The 21,096-nt window shown below is 37.8% G+C and overlaps 1 protein-coding gene across 2 annotated transcripts in view; it reads left to right on the top strand.

The window, feature by feature from the left end:
- ptpn21 (protein tyrosine phosphatase non-receptor type 21) overlaps positions 1-21,096 on the top strand; it is a 68,032-nt gene that overhangs the window by 21,626 nt on the left and 25,310 nt on the right. The window contains exons 5-13 of one of the 2 annotated variants that reach the window (XM_079833210.1): positions 4,194-4,261; positions 4,358-4,428; positions 5,851-5,938; positions 8,463-8,551; positions 9,102-9,189; positions 18,381-18,460; positions 19,076-19,183; positions 20,436-20,496; positions 20,802-20,880. In XM_079833210.1, the coding sequence (XP_079689336.1) occupies positions 4,194-4,261; positions 4,358-4,428; positions 5,851-5,938; positions 8,463-8,551; positions 9,102-9,189; positions 18,381-18,460; positions 19,076-19,183; positions 20,436-20,496; positions 20,802-20,880 (732 nt within the window). The remainder of the gene's footprint in view (positions 1-4,193; positions 4,262-4,357; positions 4,429-5,850; positions 5,939-8,462; positions 8,552-9,101; positions 9,190-18,380; positions 18,461-19,075; positions 19,184-20,435; positions 20,497-20,801; positions 20,881-21,096) is intronic. The other variant, XM_079833211.1, reaches the window with a different exon arrangement.

Raw genomic sequence — 21,096 nt, 5'->3', positions numbered from 1 at the left:
TTTATTAAGGGAAAACTGCGTAGGATGTGCGTGCGCACGGTTTTATAAATCCGAATATTTCTGTGCGTACGCACGTCCTATATTTCATCCGTACGCCACTTCTGACGCAAATCCTACGCAAAGTTTTATAAATGAGGCCCCAGGAGTTATTTCTGTGCCCTAGCAGTGCTGTGTAAGGAGGCTTCACGCGATGGTGACGCTTCGGATTGTCGGCATAGCTGTGAACATTTCTGATGGGCTGATTAGACATGCTGTTAATGTTGAGCTACTACAGTTACAAAGGCTAAATCGATTCCTTTCATGACAAAACGTCTCTCAGCTCTTCTAAATTTAGATGTGCTAGTGCCCTGAATGTTGTAGATGATTTTGCAATAGTGTCAGCTCACATTTTGCATTTTAAAATTAGCATCTAACTCATAACTTCAGTGCGTCTTCATTAATAAGATCAAATAAAATAATAATACAAAAATTGTAAAATAAACTTCTGATTTAATTGGTGTTTTTGATAAGTCACACACCTCTATTACTAATATTTTAATTTAAATAATATTTTTATAGATTTTGTTTTTATCTTTTCCGTTTTAATTATAAATGTAGCAATTTAGTTTTTTTTTTTAAATGTCTATATAGTTTTTATTAAGTTTTATTTCAGTTTTATTTATTTTAGTACATCAAGTTGATCAGAAAATCAGAAAATATTTTTTTATTTATTAATTTGATTTATTTATTGTTTGTTTTTTTATTCCAAGTAACAAACACATTTCAGTTAACCCATTTGTGCCCAAATTTTTCTGAATGGTTTCATGCATATAGTCATGTTAATAGTGTCCTATGTGAACATGTTCTGCATTTATTTTCCCTAGGTTTTTTGTTTTTCTTCTTGAAAATCGTATTTGAATGTGTGTATTTGTAGTTGGGCAAATATGTTGTATGCATCCCTTCAATGAGAACATTTGGCATCTAACTCAAAATAACTGCTTTCAAAAGATCAATCTTTATTCACAAACAAATGTATTATGTATAAAAGTCGAAGAACATTCGATGCAAACAAAAAAAGCTGCATCTATCTAATAATCTTTTGAATATGAAAACACAACAAACAACAAATACATTTGTCTTAACGTGGTGGAACATAGTGCAGAACAAAGTGCAGCCATTAAGTTGCCCCAACAGGGCATTGTGTATCAAAAAGTTAAATGAAAATAAATATATAGAATGATGAAAAAATTACATCTATATAACAAAATAATAACAAAATAGTCCCATAGTATTCAATGGCTGAGTGTAGTAGGTGATTTCATATAATACTGTAAATGTTAAACTCATTACTTGTCTGAATTTCCGTATTCTAATGGAATAAGGGTCCTTGACCGATTAGAATAAAACACATCCATGCTAAACCGGATGAAGGGTCCTCAATATTTTGGCCCTTACAAGACATATCATAACATATGATATTTTTCCCTATCGAATTAAGATCTACTGTACAGTAGAGATATCAGTTAAAGGGTTAAGTTATGTTTTAGGTGGGATATTATGAAAGCAAAAAGCACTAAAGACCAAAAACCTTGATTTATTAACCTGTTAACACTCTATACCCCATTTCCCCATTATATCTACAACCCCAAATCAGAAAAAGTTGGGACAGTATGGAAAACGCAAAAAAAAAAAAAAAAAAAGATTTCTAAATTTACTTTGACTTGTATTTCATTGCAGACAATATGAACAAAAAATATTTCATGTTTTGCCTGGTCAACTTCATGTCATTTGTAAATATGCATCCTTTCCTGTCATTCAGACCTGCAACACATTTCAAAAAAAGTTGGGACAGTAAAGCATTTACCACTTTGTAATGTTGCCATTCCTTTTCACAACACTTAAAAGACGTTTAGGGACTGAAGACACCAAGTGATGAAGTGTTTCAGGTGTAATTTTGTCCCATTCTTCCTGCAAACAAGTCTTAAGGTGGGCAACAGTAGGGGGCCTCGTTGTCGCATTTTGCGCTTCAAAATACGCCACACATTCTCTATTGGAGACAGGTCGGGACTGCAGGCAGGCCAGTCAAGTACCCGAACCCTCTTCCTCCGCAGCCAGGACTTTGTAATGTGTGCAGAATGTGGTTTTGCATTGTCTTGTTGAAATATGCATGGACGTCCCTGGAAAAGATGTCTTCTTGAAGGCAACATATTATGCTCCAAAATCTCTATGTACTTTTCAGCATTAATGGTGCCTTCACAGAAGTGCAAGTTACCTTGGACTTTTGGACTTGCTTTTGGACTTGTTGCTGGTAACAGTCTGGATGATCCTTTTCTTCTTTGGTCCGGAGCACACGGCGTCCATTTCTGCCAAAAAATACCTCAAATACTGATTGATCTGACTACAGTACACTTTTCCTCTGTGTGATGGTCCATCCCAGATGCCTCCGAGCCCAGAGAAGTCGACGGCGCTTCTGGACACTGTTAACATAGGGCTTCCTTTTGGCACAGTACAGTTTTAACTGGCATTTGTGGCTGTAACTACGTATTGTGGTACTTGACAAAGGTTTGCCAAAGTAGTCCTGAGCCCATGTGGTGATATCGCTTCTAGATGAATGACGATTCTTGATGCAGTGCCGCCTGAGGGATCGGAGATCACGGTTGTTCAGCTTAGGCTTGAGCCCTTGTCCTTTACGCACTGAAATTCCTCCAGATTCCTTGAATCTTTTAATTATGTTATGCACTGTTGAATGTGAAATATCCAAATCTCTTCCTATCTTTCTTTGAGGAACATTGTTTTTAAACATTTCAATAATTTTCTCACGTATTTGTTGGCAAACTGGCGATCCTCGGCCCATCTTTGCTCCTAAAGGTTTAGACCTTTCTTGGATGCTGCTTTTGTACCAAATCATAATTACAATCACCTGTTGACATCACCTGTTTCAAATCACATCATTATTTAACCATTTTAACTCATTACTAGCCCTAAATTGCTCCTGTCCCAACTTTTTTTGAAATGTGTTGCAGGTCTGAATGACAGGAAAGGATGCATATTTACAAATGACATAAAGTAGACCAGACAAAACATGAAATATTTTGTGTTCATATTGTCTGCAATGAAATACAAGTCAAAGTAAATTTAGAAATCACTTCTTTTTTTTTTTTGAGTTTTCCATACTGTCCCAACGTTTTCTGATTTGGGGTTGTGCTTAAGTAATTTGCCGCTTGGACTTTTGACTAAGTATAGAAAAAAACTATAGATCTGTTGTAAGATTTTTGGATGATTCTAGAGACTTTCATGATTATGTAGATATATATATCAACAAAAAATACTTGTTAGTAACCTTTAAAGGACCTTTCTTTGGGAGGGTTTGCCTTCGCCTTGCTTCCTGGAAGTATAGGGGTAGGAAGTTGGCAGCCTCATGTGACAGGAAGGAAGTGAATACCTTTTTTTTTCATGATATCCTTTATTTGGTTGTTTTCTTGCGTGTCTTTGAGATATAAAACATGGATAATATCTAGAAAAATACTTACAAAAGGAAAATGACAACTATACACTGCGGCAACTATAGTTGCCTGTGGGCTTAAAAGGGTTGACTATAATAATCCTGCATAATGTACATCTAGTTGCCTTTATCTAAAATATTAATATATTTATATAAAATAATCATTGTCATGTTTACATTAGTGCATCTTCATTAATGAGATCAAATAAAATAATTTATAAAAATATTTTTTAGAGTATTAAACTCATATGCATCTTCAGATAATGGTAATGATATTTTAGTATCATTGAGATTTTGAATTATTTAAATTTTAATTGTAAGGTTAGTAATTTAGTTGTATTTGTGACATTTTTATTATTTTTTTAACATGTCTACATAGTTTGTTTTTTTTATACATTTTTATTTATGTTAACATAGTTAAACTAAGTGAAAATGAGATGTTGCCTTGGCATCTAGACAAAATCAGTTTAATTTTAATAAAGTAGGAAAATATGTTAAATAATATTTAATAATATATCATTTTATTTCAGTTAGTTTAACGAAAATGATTTTTAGTTTTAGTTGACTATAAAATTACCCTGGATAATGTATATCTAGTTGCCTTTTTAACTAAAATATTAATATTGATTTTAAAGAATGAGCATCATGTTTTCATTATAGCTGGAGGCTTTTTAAATTTAACGCTAAACATAAGTTTGTCTTTCGCTTCCAGCTGACCTCGGAGACTTCAATCGATATGAATCCCAGGAATTCCTTCAGAAAATTGTGCTTTTTCCAATGGTGAGTAATCATTGAATATGTCAGTCTCTATTCCCGATTTTTAAACGGCAGGATATTTCATAAGCTCGTTCCTCCTCTCTGTTTCTCTGTTCTCAGCCATGGATACAGGACGAGAGGGTTGTGGAGGAGGCCACTCAAAAAGTCACCATGCTCTATCAAAACTATCGGTGAGAGGCTGTTGTCATCTGCCAAATGTGCTTATTTTCCCATCAGGAAAAGACTGAGATGGTTTGCCGCTGTTTAAGGGAGGTTCAGTGAGGAGGCTTCATGATTGTCAGATGTGTTCAGATGGTACTTGTTAGAGGCCGTCAAACGCATGACATGACTTATGACCAGACTCTCTGCTTTGAACTTAGAGCGCCATAAATGCTCTTGGCTTTCCTGCAAAAGTTTTGTTTCGATAGATGTGTTCAATACAGTTTAGGGCTTGGACATACACACCGATCAGGCATAACATTGACATCTTGGTGGTAATGTTATGCCTGAATGGTGTATATTGGAATATTTGCCTCATTTTGATGCAGATATAAAATGAATCAGCGTTCTGAATTATGATTATTTAATGCACTTTTTATTTTGCCGTTATTTTCTCTAAAGAGCATGTCTTTAATCTAGATTCACAATCCTTCAAGAGCATTACAAAAGATGCGTTTTAATTAGGGCTGTCAAGCGATTCATTTTTAAAAAATCAAATTAATTACATAATATGCCGATTAATTAATCGCACATCATCATTTCTCAGCCAAATTAAAGTCATTATTGATTGAGAAAAGCACCAGATAGACATGACAAAAAAGTAGCTTTTGAAAGAAATATTTTATTTGATTCAACATTGAATTTATTACACACACTTTTAGGCTTCAGCAGCCATTTGTTTCTTCAGAAGCTGCATCTGAATTGATATTTAAATATATTTACAGACTGTTTATTGCAGATCTGAGCTGGCATGAACGCATTCACACTGCAATTACGATTGTATAAATAATGCCATCGTTTACTCATCCTCATGTCGTTTCAAACCTGTATGACTTTCTTTCTTCTGAGCAACACAAAAGAAGATCATTTGGGAAATGTCTCAGTATGTGTTTTGGTTTTTTTGTTCGTACAATGGAAGTCAATGGTAACCAAAACAGTTTGGTTACCAACATTCTTCAAAAGGGCTGGTTCATTCAGGAATGAAGTAAATGTCTCTCTCTATGAATGGGACATTGAATCATTGGTTCACCGGATGCGTTCAAAATGCCATTTCATTCAGTAATGAAACACAACAGTTATGCTCTGGCTTCATAGGTAATATTTTCATTGAGCAAAAAACAGACAATATATTAAGTCTAAAATATAACAATATGGACTTCTTATTTATTGACATGTTATATAAAACCAGTATCACATTTGTATTCGTGCTATTTGGGACAAAATGGCATGTTATGCAACTGAAATATCTTGGACGAATTCTACGTAAGCATTGCAATCCTCTGACGTTGTTTGTTTGTTATGCACCATAAGAATGAGGAAGAGATAATAGCGATCAGGTGACGGGTGCATTGTTGAATGTGAGCTGATGGTGTCTGTGTGTGTTGTTTTCCCAGAGGTCTGTCTGCCCCAGAGGCGGAGCTACTCTACATGCAGGAGGTGGAGAAGATGGAGGGGTACGGGGAGGAGAGTGTCCAAGCCAAGGTAAATTGGCAAATAAGAGCACATATATTTGTTTTGTGCAATTCAAAACTGACTGTTTGGTTAAAAAAAAAAAAACTTGCCTCATAAAAGACACTTTTTGTATTATTCAGTACAAATGTTGTCAAAACAAGAGATATAACAAGGGCAGATGGACAGTAGTGCACAAAATTAATGCATACACTTTAAGGCAGTTTCAATTTTTTTTTTAAAGGGATAGTTCACCCAAAAATGAAAATTAGCCCATGATTTACTCACCCTCAAGTCATCCGAGGTGTGTATGACATTCTTCTTTCAGACGAATAAAATAGGAGTTGTATTACAAAAGTCCAGGCTCGTCCAAACTTTATAATAGCAGTAATAGTTGCTCTGTTTTTGAAGTCCATAAAAGTGCATCTGTTGCCGCTCCACACGGCTCTGAGGTGTTAATAAAGGCCTTCTGAGCGAATCGATGCGTTTGTGTAAGAAAAATACGCATCGATTCGCTTCAGAAGGCCTTTATTAACCTCCCAGAGCCGCGTGGAGCAGTTATTTGATGGACTGATGCTTTTGCATCTGAAAGAAGAATGTCATATACACATAGAATGACTTGAGGGTGAGTAAATCATGGACTAATTTTCATTTTTGGGTGAACTATCCCTTTAAGAGCGACCCTCTTTTTTTTATTTTTTTTTATTGTCGCGACCCGGCCTACAACCATTTACATTCAAACAAGTCAAGCCATGCATACGAATACTTATATACAAAGGGCCATTTGACTGTATTATCCATTAAACAACTAGATGGCTCAAATTCAGCTCAGCACTTTTCTTAAAGGATTAGTTAACTTTTAAATAAACTTTTGCTGATAGTTTACTCACCCCCATGTCATCCAAGATGTCCATGTCTTTCTTTCTGCAGTCGAAAAGAAATTAAGGTTTTTGATGAAAACATTCCAGGGGTTTCCTCCATATAATGGACTTCAATGGGCTGCAAACGGTTCAAGGTCCAAATGACAGTTTCAGTGCAGCTTTAAACGATACCAAACAACACCAGACGATGAGTAAGGGTCTTATCTAGCGAAGCGACCAGTTTCTGCGAGAAACCGAGCAGTATTTATGCTATTATTTTACCTCTTAACAGAGGAACGCGATCGTCTCTGAGCTCCGCCATCACTTCCGGGGAGTGAGGTCAAATTCGATCGTGGTTATAGATATATCGATAGTAGATGCCTCATTCTACTGATCCATGCAGTCGCTAATGAGGCATCTACGTATACATCTATGACCACGATCTAATTTTACCTCACTCTCCGGAAGTTACGGCGGAGCTCAGAGATGATCACGTTCGTCTGTTAAGAGGTAAAATAATAGTATAAATACTGCTCGGTTTCTCGCAGAAATTGATGGTTTCGCTAGATAAGACCCTTATTCATCGTCTGGTGTCGTTTAAAGCCCTTTTGAAGCTGCACTGAAACTGTCATTTTGACCTTGAACCGTTTGGAGCCCATTGAAGTCCATTATATGGAGAAAAACCCTGTACTGTTTTCATCCAAAATCATAATTTCTTTTCGACTGCAGAAAGAAAGACATGGACATCTTGGATGACATGGGGGTGAGTAAACTATCAGCAAAAGTTTATTTAAAAGTGAACTAATCCTTTAACAACCGCCTTTGATCCTTCGCAACGCAAAGTTGATTCTGCACTAATTTAATCTAGCTATATATGGGATGCTAATTAACTGGTTAACCAACAATAATTTTAACTTTGTTCTTCACTCGCGTCCCAATATTGATGGAAAATATCATCCTCTTCACATGCGCAAAAATGTGCTTGGAAAACACCACAGCGGAGAGGCGGCGCTCACACCGAATGACACAAATTGTAGCCTACTGACTATTTAAACTATTGACTATAAACTAAAACTGACTCTTTAATTTTTATATGTCAGGTCGACTTTTATGTTGATAATGAACAGGCTGTGATGTCCAGTTTGCAATGCTGGAATTTGTTGTGTGTGCGTGTGATGCGCCGGCGCGATCCAACAGAGGAAACATAAAATACTCCGTCGTTTTGGTCATACAGATAATAAGAGTAGGACATAGTTGAAAATTGCAAAGCGTTTACTTACATTCTGGGCGCTTTCTGTCCCTCCATTGAAAGTGTTCACTCAAATATAGTGTTTTATACAATACAGATTGTGTCAGCTTTGAAATATAAAGTAAATCCAAATGAATGAAGTGGTTTAATACGAGTCTTATGAAGAGTCTCGATCACTGATGATGATATAATGAACAGATTTAATTTAGGCTTTTATTCACATATAAACATGATCCGCGAACATATACAGAAGCTCACCATTACTTGCTTGACGCACAAAAACAAAGCTCATTGGTTCTTGCGAAGCGTGCTGCGAAACACGTTTTTCTTCACATAAACTACAAAAAAATACTGGTTAATAATAATTTTAAGTGATTTGACAGCCATTTAAATGAAAAATGCTGCTGAATTTGAAGCTGTTCTTGTTTCCTTCCGTGTGTCTGTACAGGACACTCAGGGCACAGATGTGATTATCGGCTCTTGTCTGGATGGGATTTTTGTCAAGCACAAAACTGGGAAAGCACCTCTCATGTTTCGGTATGCGGGCATGTATCTTTACATGCATTTTTTGCATTCATGCATTAGGGCTGGTGAATTTATAGAATACTTGTGATGCATTTATGACGATTAGCAATGCTACATTGTATTTTGCAGTCATTTTAATGCTGGCATCAATCAACAATGTTTAAGGAAATCTGCATGGCATTTTTAGTAAAAAAATATTATGTAGGTAAATATTGCTTATAAATGCAATGTTGTATATTGCTGCATATAAATACATTAGTAAATGTAGTGTTAATGTAGTGAAACAACGTGTGTAAAACACACCTTGATTACTGTAACTAGATTTATTTCTGTATTTTACTTTTTTATTTAATTGACATCAACAACTGGACATTTTGGTTTCTCTTATTGGGGAACAAATCACCCATTTTCAGAGCAATAATTTGATTTATATCAGATGTTTTCCAAAGACCGTATTCAAAAGTCTGCTTACCGTCCAGCCGTATGGTGTTTTTAGGCTGTGTCATGGATTTGACAGGATTGCTGTCATGTGTCTGAGTCAAGCTGTTCATTGTTTCTGCAGGTGGAATGACATTAATAACATGACTCATAATAAGTCCTTCTTTGCCCTGGAGCTCGCCAACAAAGAAGACACAATCCAGTTCCAGACGGTAAGCCTGCAGGCTGTCGCCACTCCTCCTCGTCTCAGATAGTTCAGATGCTTCTCTTTGCCTGAAATAACTGCATGACTTAATTAACCTGGAGTTATGCGACAGTCTTAAAAATAAAGGTTCTTTATTGGCATCCATCGATGGTTTCATAAAGAACCTTTAGTGTCCATGGAACCTTTCAAATGGTAGTTTAGATTTTTTTAAATGTTCTTCACAGTAATAAGGGTTCTTTAATCAAAGGGTTCTTTTAAGAACGGTTCTTTGGGTAAGGTTCTTCTACACCAGGGGTGTCCAAAGTCCGGCCCGGGGATGAATTTCAAACGACCCGCAGTTTATATAATTAAAATATATTATATGTGGCCCTAGGCCTGTCACGACAACTAATTTTGCTGGACGATAAATTGGCCAAGAAATGATTGCGATAAACAATAATATTGTCGTTCTGAGATCATTTTCATCTAAAATAATGATAATGGCATAATGATGCAGGTACACCTTTTCAAAGATCAATAAACTTTTATTTCTAAAGACTATTTAACACTGAAAATGGAATCACAATAAATGAACAAAACAACCAAAAACAATAAAAGCAATGGACTCTGTCTGTTAACAAAAAATTATCTTGAATAAATACCAAAAACAATAAATAAAATGGATGCAAACTGCAACGGATGATTGTGTTTTAGGTGCATATTAGGGGTGGCACGTTTCACGAAACCCACGGTTCGTATCACGGTTTTAGGGTCACGGTTTTCGGTTCTTGTTTTTTCTTTTAATCGTTAACACTCCAGAAATTTACTTCAGCATATGATATTTAGCTTAATTATCCACAATTTAGGATACAATATTACAAAAATTATATCATGTAATTATGCACAAACTGAATTTTTACTTGACTTTAAGCACATTATTGGGACCATCTCTGAGGAAGGCTAGGTGAGATTTTGATACAGCAAGAGAGAAGACATTGATGACATGCTTTTCATTTATTTGGCAAAAAAAGGAGAATATGTATTGCTATCTCTACAGGAACGTATGTGCCTTTTTAGCACACAAAGATTGAACTTGAAGCACACAAAGATTAAGCTGAAGAATTATCTTGCATTTATCAAACTGCCAACTTCAGTGTAGCTTTAAGCCTTGTTTAAACTCGACGAGTTCGCATGAGCGCGATGGTGTGCGCCTCAAAAATGGCGTCAACGCGGAGCGGGCAGTAGTGCGCGTTGAGTGCGCGAGACCCCATTTCGCTTGCCGGTTTGCACGTCAAATTTTGCTCGCGGCTCCGCAACCGAAGAAGCACGGGTTCCGGGCAAATCTGGCCGAGCATGATGTCTCATCACGCCGGCACCCTGTCTGCACGTCAAGTATAGAGAGAGAGAGACCGAGAGAGAGACCGAGAGAGAGACGGAGAGAGAGACAGAGAGAGAGACGGAGAGAGAGACGGAGAGAGAGACGGAGAGAGAGACGGAGAGAGAGACGGAGAGAGAGACGGAGAGAGAGACGGAGAGAGAGACGGAGAGAGAGACGGAGAGAGAGACAGAGAGAGAGACAGAGAGAGAGACAGAGAGAGAGACAGAGAGAGAGAGACAGAGAGAGAGACAGAGAGAGAGACAGAGAGAGAGACAGAGAGAGAGACAGACAGACAGAGAGACAGACAGAGAGACAGACAGAGAGAGAGACAGACAGACAGAGAGAGAGAGAGAGAGAGACAGAGACGAGGAAAACAAACAAGCATGCAAGTAGACATGTGCCGGTAAACGGTAATACGATATATACCGCAATAATGAACATGCACAATATTGTTATCGTGGGCACTTCAAAATACCGTGAATAATTATTTATTACGAATTATTCCGATTTTTAGAATGAATTTTAAGAATACTTTACCCATCAACCGTTTAAAATGAAAAACACGTCAAAGAGGAACGCGCACTGATGTAAATAGACCGTGCATGAGCCGAGCACATGGCGGAATGAGGAGACGCGCTGAAGTGCACATTCATTCTTCGACAGCAGAGGGTATTTACTGTGATAAAAGCTTCAGCAATTAATCGCAACATGAAAATTTGATACCGGCACATGCCTACATGCAAGTGGAAATTATCGCGGGCGGAAAAATTATCGAGCGAATTTTTTTTTTATCGTGCGATTTAATAGATTTATTGACTATCGTGACAGGCCTATGTGGCCCCCCACGCATTATTTACAAATCGTGCAGTTTTACAATGTCAACACAAGGTGGCACTACTAGATTTTAGGCCAAGGAAACATTAACGCATAAAAAAAACTGCGCTACTTGTGCGCAGCGCAACTCTGAACAAATGTGTTTACTCTCTGAGTGTCTCGATCACGCGACCACTAATATTAAACAGCCCGTGAGAAGTGTTCGAGTTCGGCGTAGAGGTCTCTGGTACAAGCTGCAAATCCCTCTGTGATTTAATTTAGTTTAAGGCCAGTTGAAACTGTGCTGACTTAAAGGTGCACTATGTAACATTTTTTTCCAGTAAAATATCCAAAAACCACCAGGCCAGTGTTATATATTTTGTTTTCATTCGAGTACTCACAACATCTCAAATGTTTCCAACTATTTGTAAATCGTGAGAAATTGCTATTTTAGCCAAGGAACCAGGATGTGTGAGGGAGACGCCTGTCGATATCTGCGTTCGCCTCGGTTTCCGGTTTTATTCTGCAGAAACGCTTTCCTCTCACTGCACTGTGAACAAGTGTCATAGCAGCCGCTGAGAGAACACACAGAGTCACGTCATCACATCATCAACACACTCAGATGTGTGTAATATGATCAACAGAGCTGCGTTACCTCACACTCATGAGCGGAGGAGCGGAAGTGGCGCCGGCGACTGTGTCATAATAAAAGTCCCGCTGCTCGTGAGGCGTGTGTTGTGTTAATCTTATTAACAATCACTCCAGCGGTTCCTCAGCTCCACAACACTCGTTCTGCTCTGCTTCAGACTACAGTAACGTTAATAATCACATCCATCAACATGATTTCTGCCCGAGTCCTATCCCGATTCTTTCCCACCGTCTGTGAGGTGAAGACCACATGTCCCAAGATTCTGCGCAAAAAAACATGGCGTCATTAAACTACGCCTTTGTTTTGAACAGTTGACCTCTAGCGGATGGAAAAGTTACATAGTGCACCTTTAATCAACAACACTAACATGTAAATCAGGAGAAACACTGAGCCGAACTAGTCCGAATACTTTAACCAACCTGTATCATGGATTTACTGTGGTAACTGTAACCCCATAGTATTTTGTCAGAAATGTAGGTTATCTCATTTTAATTAATTTTTAAAGTAGAAATAAAGGCCAAATTACAGACTATTTTGTCATAAACTTGCAGTTGTGTGCATTTGCATTTATATTCAATGTGTTTAAATGTGTTATGTGACTAAATACCATAAAGCCATTCTAGATATAGAAACAATATTTTTACCATGTAGTGTGGTTTTACCTGTGGTGATCTAAATAGAGTACTCGCTAATTTAAATAAGAATAGTCAAGTCAAGTCAACTTTATTTATATAGCGCTTTTAACAATGTAGATTGTTTCAAAGCAGCTTTACAGTGTTAAACAGGAAAATAATGCAGCATAATTTTATTCAGCTGTATAGCCATTCTGGAAAAATTTCAAGTATCATACAGTGACAGTGTGGGCTTTAGATCAATAATTTGATCAGTAATTTAGTTTAAATGGTTAATTTAGTTTATTATTTAGATGTATTTCGATGTTTAGTTGAAAAATTTAGTGTCCCCAACTGAGCACGCCAAGCCAGAGGCAACAGTGGCAAGGAAACCAAAACCCCATCAGGTGACCTAATGGAGAAAAATAAACCTTGGGAGAAACCAGGCTCAGTCGGGGGGGCAGTTCTCCTCTGGCCAATTAACAAACAGCGTATGATTATTATTATTATTCTGGCAGTTTTACAGCTCGGAGGTCATAATAGATCAGAATATTCGAGGGACCGGGGGCAACATGCTGGAGACGGGTTTATTGAGGATGATGTTGATTAAATAATTATTAAAGTGCAATATTCGAATGATCGGAGGCAACACGCTGGAGACGGGTTTATTGAGATGCCGTGTCGATGAGGCAGTTTCAGGGGGAGTCTAATCACGGTCTCCCAGACACTTCGGGGTCCTGTGTTGGTCTTCTCTGGGCGCAGGTCCACCATCTGATCTGGATACGGCCCTGATCCGGCTGACTGCAGTAAACCTCGGGATAAAACAGAGAGACTAACATTAGCGTAGATGCCATTCTTCTGATGATGTAACGAGTACATCAGGTGTTATGGGAAGTGTTCCCGGTTCCGGCTGACCTAGTTAATGCAGCCTAACAATCATTTCATTGAAAAAGTGTTTTATGTGTATGCCACAGTAAAGAGATGTGTTTTTAGTCTAGATTTAAACTGACAGAGTGTGTCTGCTTCCCGAACAATGTTAGGAAGACTGTTCCAGAGTTTAGGTGCTAAATAGGAAAACGATCGACCGCCTGCAGTTGATTTGGATATTCTCGGTATGATCAACTGGCCAGAGTTTTGAGACCGCAGTAGACGTGATGGAGTATAATATGTTAAGAGCTCGCTCAAGTATTGGGGAGCTAAACCATTTAGTGCTTTGTAAGTAATAAGTAAGATTTTAAAATTTATGCGATGTTTAATAGGCAGCCAGTGCAGTGTTGACAGAACTGGGCTAATATGGTCATACTTCCTGGTTCTAGTAAGAACTCGAGCTGCTGCGTTTTGGACCAGCTGGAGTTTATTTATTAAGCGAGCAGGGCAACCACCCAGTAGAGCATTACAATAATCTAACCTTGAGGTCATGAACGCATGAACTAACTGTTCAGCATTTTGCATTGAGAGCATGAGCCGTAATTTAGATATATTTTTAAGATGGTAGAAAGCAGTTTTACAGATGCTAGAAACGTGGCTTTCAAACGAAAGATTGGTATCAAAGAGCACACCCAGGTTCCTCACTGACGACGAGGACTTGACAGAACAGCCATCAAGTGTTAGACAGTATTCTAGGTTACTACTTGTGGAGCTTTTTTGTCCAATAATTAAAAATTCAGTTTTTTCTGAATTGAGTTGCAGGAAATTACCAGTCATCCAATGTTTTATATCAGCTATGCATTCCGTTAATCTTGTGAATTGGTAAGTTTCTTCAGGGCGTGAAGAAATATAGAGCTGAGTATCGTCAGCATAACAATGAAAACTAACGCCATGCTTCCTAATGATATCTCCCAGTGGTAGCATGTACAGGGTGAAGAGTAGCGGTCCTAGCACTGAGCCTTGCGGTACTCCATACTGAACTTGCGATCGGTGTGACATATCTTCATTTACTACTACAAACTGATAACGGTCGCATAGGTATGATTTAAACCATGATAATGCAATTCCACTAATACCTACATAATTTTCGAGTCTATTCAAAAGAATGTTGTGGTCGATAGTATCAAATGCAGCGCTAAGATCGAGTAACACTAATAGAGAGATACAGCCACGATCGGATGATAAGAGCAAATCATTTGTAACTCTGACGAGAGCAGTCTCAGTGCTATGATACGGTCTAAATCCTGACTGGAAATCCTCACAGATACCATTTCTTTCTAAAAAGGAACATAATTGTGAAGACACTGCCTTTTCAAGTATTTTTGACAGAAAGGGTAGATTTGAGATTGGTCTATAATTGACTAAATCTGTAGGATCAAGTTGCGGTTTTTTAATAAGTGGTTTAATAATTGCCAACTTAAAAGTTTTCGGTACATATCCTAATGACAAAGATGAATTAATGATATTAAGAAGAGGATCTATGACCTCTGGTAGCATCTCTTTTAATAGCCTAGTTGGTATAGGGTCGAGCATACATGTTGTCGATTTTGATGATTTAACGAGTTTAGCCAATTCTTCTTCTCCTATAGCAGTGAATGAGTGTAATTTTTCCTCAGTGACACTACAATGCTCTGTCTGATGTGATGCTGTATTAGACGGCTGCATGGTTAAAAATTTTTTCCTAATATTATCAATCTTACATGTGAAGAAGTTCATAAAGTCATTACTGCTGTGCTGTTTACAATCATCAGAAGTTGAAGCTTTATTTTTGGTTAATTTAGCCACTGTATCGAATAAATACCTTGGGTTGTGTTTGTTTTCTTCCAAGAGAGTTGAGAAATAAGCAGATCTAGCAGTTTTTACAGCCTTTCTGTATGTGATCATGTGCTCTTTCCACGAATTACGAAATACCTCTAATTTTGTTTTCTTCCAGCTGCGCTCCATTTTTCTGGCTGCTGTTTTAAGGGCCCGGGTGTGCTCGTTGTACCACGGCGTTGGACTATTTTCTTTAATCTTCTTTAAGCGCAGAGGAGCAACTGTGTCTAAAGTACTGCAAAAGAGAGAGTCAATAGTTTCTGTTGCAACATCGAGTTCTTCTATACTATCTGGGATGCTGAGCAGATGATACTGATGAGGGAGATTATTTAAAAAGCAATCTTTAGTAGCGGCAGTGATTGTCCTGCCATTTTTAAAGCGAGGGGGCGGCTTTGCAACCTTAGCTAAATTAAGTATACATGATACTAAGTAATGATCTGAGATGTCATCGCTCTGCTGCAGAATTTCAACGGTATCAACATTTATTCCATGTGACAATATTAGGTCTAAAGTATGATTATGGCGATGAGTGGCTCCTGACACGTGTTGCCTAACTCCAATAGAGTTTAGTGTGTCTTTAAATGCTAATCCCAATACGTCTTTTCCGTTGTCAACATGGATATTAAAATCACCAACAATTAGTACTTTATCTACGGCCAGTACTAACTCTGATAGAAAATCAGCAAATTCTTTGATAAAGTCTGTATTATGCCCTGGTGGCCTGTATACAGTAGCTAACACAAATGTTGAACGGGTTTTATCATGTACACTACATAGCGTTACATAAAGCACCAAAACTTCGAAGGAATTATATTTGAAACTAGACTTCTGAGTAATACTGAAGATATTATTATAAATTACAGCAACCCCTCCCCCTTTACCTTTCAGACGCGGCTCATGTTTATAACAATAATCTTGGGGGGTGGACTCATTTAAGGTAATGTAGTCGTCAGGTTTTAGCCAGGTTTCTGTCAAACAGAGCACATCTAGATTATTATCTGTAATAATATCATTAACAATAAGCGCTTTTGGGGAAAGGGATCTAATATTCAGCAACCCAAGCTTTATCAATTGTTCATCTGTATTATATATTTTGTTTATTTGTTGGACGTCAATTAAATTTTTACTGTTGAATGGTTGTGATGTTTTTTTGTATTGACTAATTCGGGGAACAGACACAGTCTCTATATGATAATATCTAGGTGAAAGAGTCTCTATGTGCTGGGATTTATCTGACTCCGGTAACGTGAGACAGCTAGCAGACGGTCGGTTTAGCCAGTTTGTCTGCGTCCTGACCTGGGCCCTAGTGAGTCAAGGTTTAGCTCTAAGACTATGTGCCAGATTACTAGAGAGAAGAGCGGCACCACCCCAAGAGGGATGGATGCCATCCTTCTTCAACAGGTCAGGTCTGCCCCAAAAACTTTTCCAATTGTCTATGAACCCTATGTTATTTTGCAGACACCACTTAGACAACCAGCCATTGAGTGATGATAGTCTGCTAACTATCTCATCACTCCTTTTTACAGGGAGCGGTCCAGAACAAAAAACAGCCTCAGACATCGTACTAGCGAGTTCACACACCTCTTTAATGTTAATTTTGGTGATCTCCGACTGGCGAAGTCGAACATCATTAGTGCCGACGTGAATAATAATCTTAGAGAATTTACGATTAGCTTTAGCCAGCACTTTTAAATTTGCTTTGATGTCAGGTGCTCTGGCTCCCGGTAAACAAGTGACTATGGTGGCTGGTGTCTCTATCTTCACGTTCCGTGTAATAGAATCGCCAATGACTAGGGCACTTTCAACAGGACACTCAGTGGGTGCTTCACTGAGAGGGGAGAACCTGTTTGATGTTCTAACTGGAACGGAAAAGCGGTTCTTTGGTCTGCGACTATGCTGCCTCACTGTTACCCAGTTTCCCTGCTGCGAGGGCCCTGCAGCCGGAACCGAAGAATGTACAGAGTTCACTAAGCTATTCGCATCCAAATCAGTGTCTAAAGCTGTTACATCCTCACTACTCTCAGATAAAGTATGAATGCGTGTTTCTAATTCTGAAATCTTCTCCGTCAGCCTAACTATCTCCTTACATTTATCACATGTGAAGCCCTGTTCGCCAGCGGAGAAGCCTATACTGAACATGTGGCATGCACTGCAGGTGATAATGACAGGAGAAGACATGACTTACCGTGTTTGTTGATTAATCCAACTTACCACTTACCACAATCCTTTGCTGGACACAATTTACTAATCCAAGTTATGAACTCAGAAAAAGGGAGGCCCGGGTGCAGAGATAACAAGCTAACAGGCTAGCGAAATGCTAACGTGTGATGGTGATTTAGATTAAAAGCTAGCGATGTCAAATTTAACGTGATAGGCAATTTTTAAACAATGTATGGTGATGAGTAAGTTATATTTAGCAGTAGAAGAAAGAGGAAATATCAAAATAAAGATTCAAACGTAAGCAAGGCTCTACAGAGCTACAGACTTGAGCTACAGAGCAACAGACACAGCAGGCAGACAGGAGCAATCGATCAGGAGCTAATTTAAATAAGAATAGTAATATGTAAATTTCACCCTTTAAAAAAAGAGGTTGTTAAAAATTGTACATGTATTGTTTGTGTATTAAATTTACATCTGTGTCCTATCTCAAGCTACTCTACTGTCAGTAGCTTATCACTTTTGTCAAATCTGTCATGTTTCCAAGAAACAAAATATATATATATATATATATATATATATATATATATATATATATATATATATATATATAAATAAAGAACCAGCCCCCAGGTGTCCACAACATCGAATCTGTCCCTCATTTAAAAAAGTTTGGACACCCCTGTTCTACATAAACTAACTTTATTTTTAAGGGTGTATCACAATAACGCCCATGTGTATGTCCATTCATATTAATGATTAGATCTGTAGCTGGCCTCTGAGGAACGTCGCTCATTTAGGCCCTGATACACACGAGTCAATGTCCTAGCCTGACTTGATTTAAGAAAAATGTTCTGGCTCTGTTTCAGGAGGACATGGAGACGTCCAAATACGTGTGCAGAATGTGGCTGGCGCGACACAAGTATTACAAAATTAACAACAGCAGTTTGTAAGTTTATGTGTGTTTTCTGTGGTGTGTTTGTTAGTGTTTGGGATGCACTGATTTTGGCCAATACGATTTTAAACTGAAAACATAGCCTGATATAGATACCGCTTCATTTGTCTCTTTCCTCTAAAAAAAAAAAACTAGTTCTATTGTTGACCAAATATTCAGTCATTACTAGATTGGATCTGTTGGTTGGATGTGAAACAGGGCTACATTATAGGCCAAATAAAAAGAAAACTTTTCCTAATTTCGGAAATCATTAAAATAATATACATTCCCATTGAGAAGTTCAGGGTTGGCAAGATTATTTAATGGTTTTGAAAATCTCTTCTGCTCACCAAGGCGTCATTTACCTGATCATTATTACAATGTAAAGCAGCTGTTCTCTATGTGAATATATAGTATTCCTGGAATCAAAGCTGAATTTACCAGTCTTCAGTGTCACATGATCCTTCAGAAATCATTCTCTAATGAGGATTTGCTGCTCAAGAAACGTTTATGATTATTATCAATGTTGAAAAAACGTTTTTTATTGGCTGCTACATCAGTGCATCTGTAGATTTGTGTGTCTCTCTCTCTCTCTCGGTGGCTTCACCGCTGTCCGTTTACTGTCTCCAGAGAGCTGTCTGATGGCCCAAACTCTGAGGGCTCCCAGAGGTCCATTCTCTCTCTTTCATTTCCTCGCTTTCCAACCCTCTCACGTCCCTCTGTGCCTGCTGACAAGGGGTGAGCACGACTGCATCACTGCTCAGAGCCTTCTCATGGGCTACAGAGTGACGGGAACTTCCTGATAACTGTCTACTTTAATCTTCATTAAAATCATGATGAATTATAGACACTAACCCCTGGTTTCACAGACGAGGCTTATGTCTAGTCTCAGACTAAAATGCATGTTTGAGCTGAAACAACTTTAGTTCTTTAAATATGTCAGTGTCATTGTTTTGTCTCAAGATGCACACCAGTAATGTTTCAAAGGCATGTTTATAAAAGCTACTTGGATGTCCTAATTGAACTAAGGCCTAATTCTGGCTTAATCTACACTGCAAAAAATGCTTTTCTTACTTAGTATTTTTGTCTTGTTTTCAGTCCAAATATCTAAAAAATCTTACATTAAGAAGCATTTACTAGACAAGCAAAAGTCTTTGTCTTGTTTTGGGGGAAAATAACTCAAAATTAAAATAAGCAAAATAATCTGCCAATGGGGTAAACAAAATAATCTTGTTTTCTGTTTGAATTAAGATTATTGTGCTTACCCCATTGGCAGATTATTTAGCTTATTTTAAGCAAAAACTCCCTTAATTTTGAGTTATTTTCCCCCAAAATAAGACGAAAACTTTTGCTTGTCTAGTAAATGCTTCTTAATGTAAGATTTTTTAATAATTCAAAATTAAGGAAGTTTTTGCTTAAAATAAGCAAAATAATCTGCAAATGGGGTAAGCAAAATAATCTTAATTCAAACAGTAAACAAGATTATTTAGTTTACCCCATTTGCAGATTATTTTGCTTATTTTAAGCAAAAACTCCCTTCATTTTGAGTTATTTTCCCCCAAAACAACACGTCAACTTTTGCTTGTCTAGTAAATGCTTCTTAATGTAAGATTTTTTAGATATTTGGACTGAAAACAAGACAAAAATACTAAGTAAGAAAAGCATTTTTTGCAGTGTAAGCTCTGTCTGTGAAACCAGGCCTAAATCAAATACTACAATCTCCTATAAATACTTAACCTGACACTATTTTTGCATTACAGCGTCATAGTGATGCTGCAATGCAAAAATATCGTACAGGTAAATATGGAGAATCTGTGTAAAAAATATATTTAGCTGTGATGAAAATATCCCAATGCAAATTCAGTGCAAAACCTAACCCATTGCTTTTGTACCATAGTGAACCGCTGTGCATGTGAGAAATGCAAGTTTGAACTTTATTGCTCTCTGGTTTATTTCCACTGGTCTTTTATTGTCTTGTGTTTTATTACAGACAAACCCAGCCCGCTCCTGTGAACCCAGTGAGGCGACGGTCCTCTACGAGAATGTCTCTGGTCAGCATTATACCAGTTATTCATGAACCACACAACAGTTTTGCAATGGAGCTTGTTCTGTAGGATGTTTCTGGAGTTTGTTGGCTCTGCATGATCTCATGTGATTTACTGTAGCTCTATTCCCAAACCTTGCTGTCTACATAGCTCCCTTTTAAGGCAGCGTCCTAACTGAAATGAGCATCATGATAAAAACCGTATACAGTCAACTTTTAATATAATTATGCTGCCTAACTTTGGAACAGTTCATGTTGTGAGTGTATCTATATGACTGAATAATGCTATTTTTGTTTTGTCTGATGATGCAGCCAAAACCGCAGCCCTACATGATGCCACCTCAGATGCACTTTAACGGCCATTACACCGAACCATACACGTCTTCACAAGGTAAAGCAGCCCGAAAATGCTCTGTCTGTTCTCACTGTAAAGATAAAAAAGTATTTTTTTTTCTTGGTGTCCATTACAAATATCTCATTTTGATTCTCAAGTTAATGTACACTATATTGCCAAAAGTATTGGGACACTCCTCCAAATCATTGAGTTCAGGTGTTCAATCACTTCATGGCCACAGGTGTATAAATCAAGCACTAGGCCTGCAGACGC

The sequence above is a fragment of the Gobio gobio genome (genome assembly GCF_949357685.1).
Source record: "Gobio gobio genome assembly, chromosome: 13".
Lineage (NCBI taxonomy): Eukaryota > Metazoa > Chordata > Actinopteri > Cypriniformes > Gobionidae > Gobio > Gobio gobio.
The sequence above is the reverse complement of the archived record's forward strand: the minus strand, read 5'-3'. Positions and strand labels throughout refer to the sequence as shown.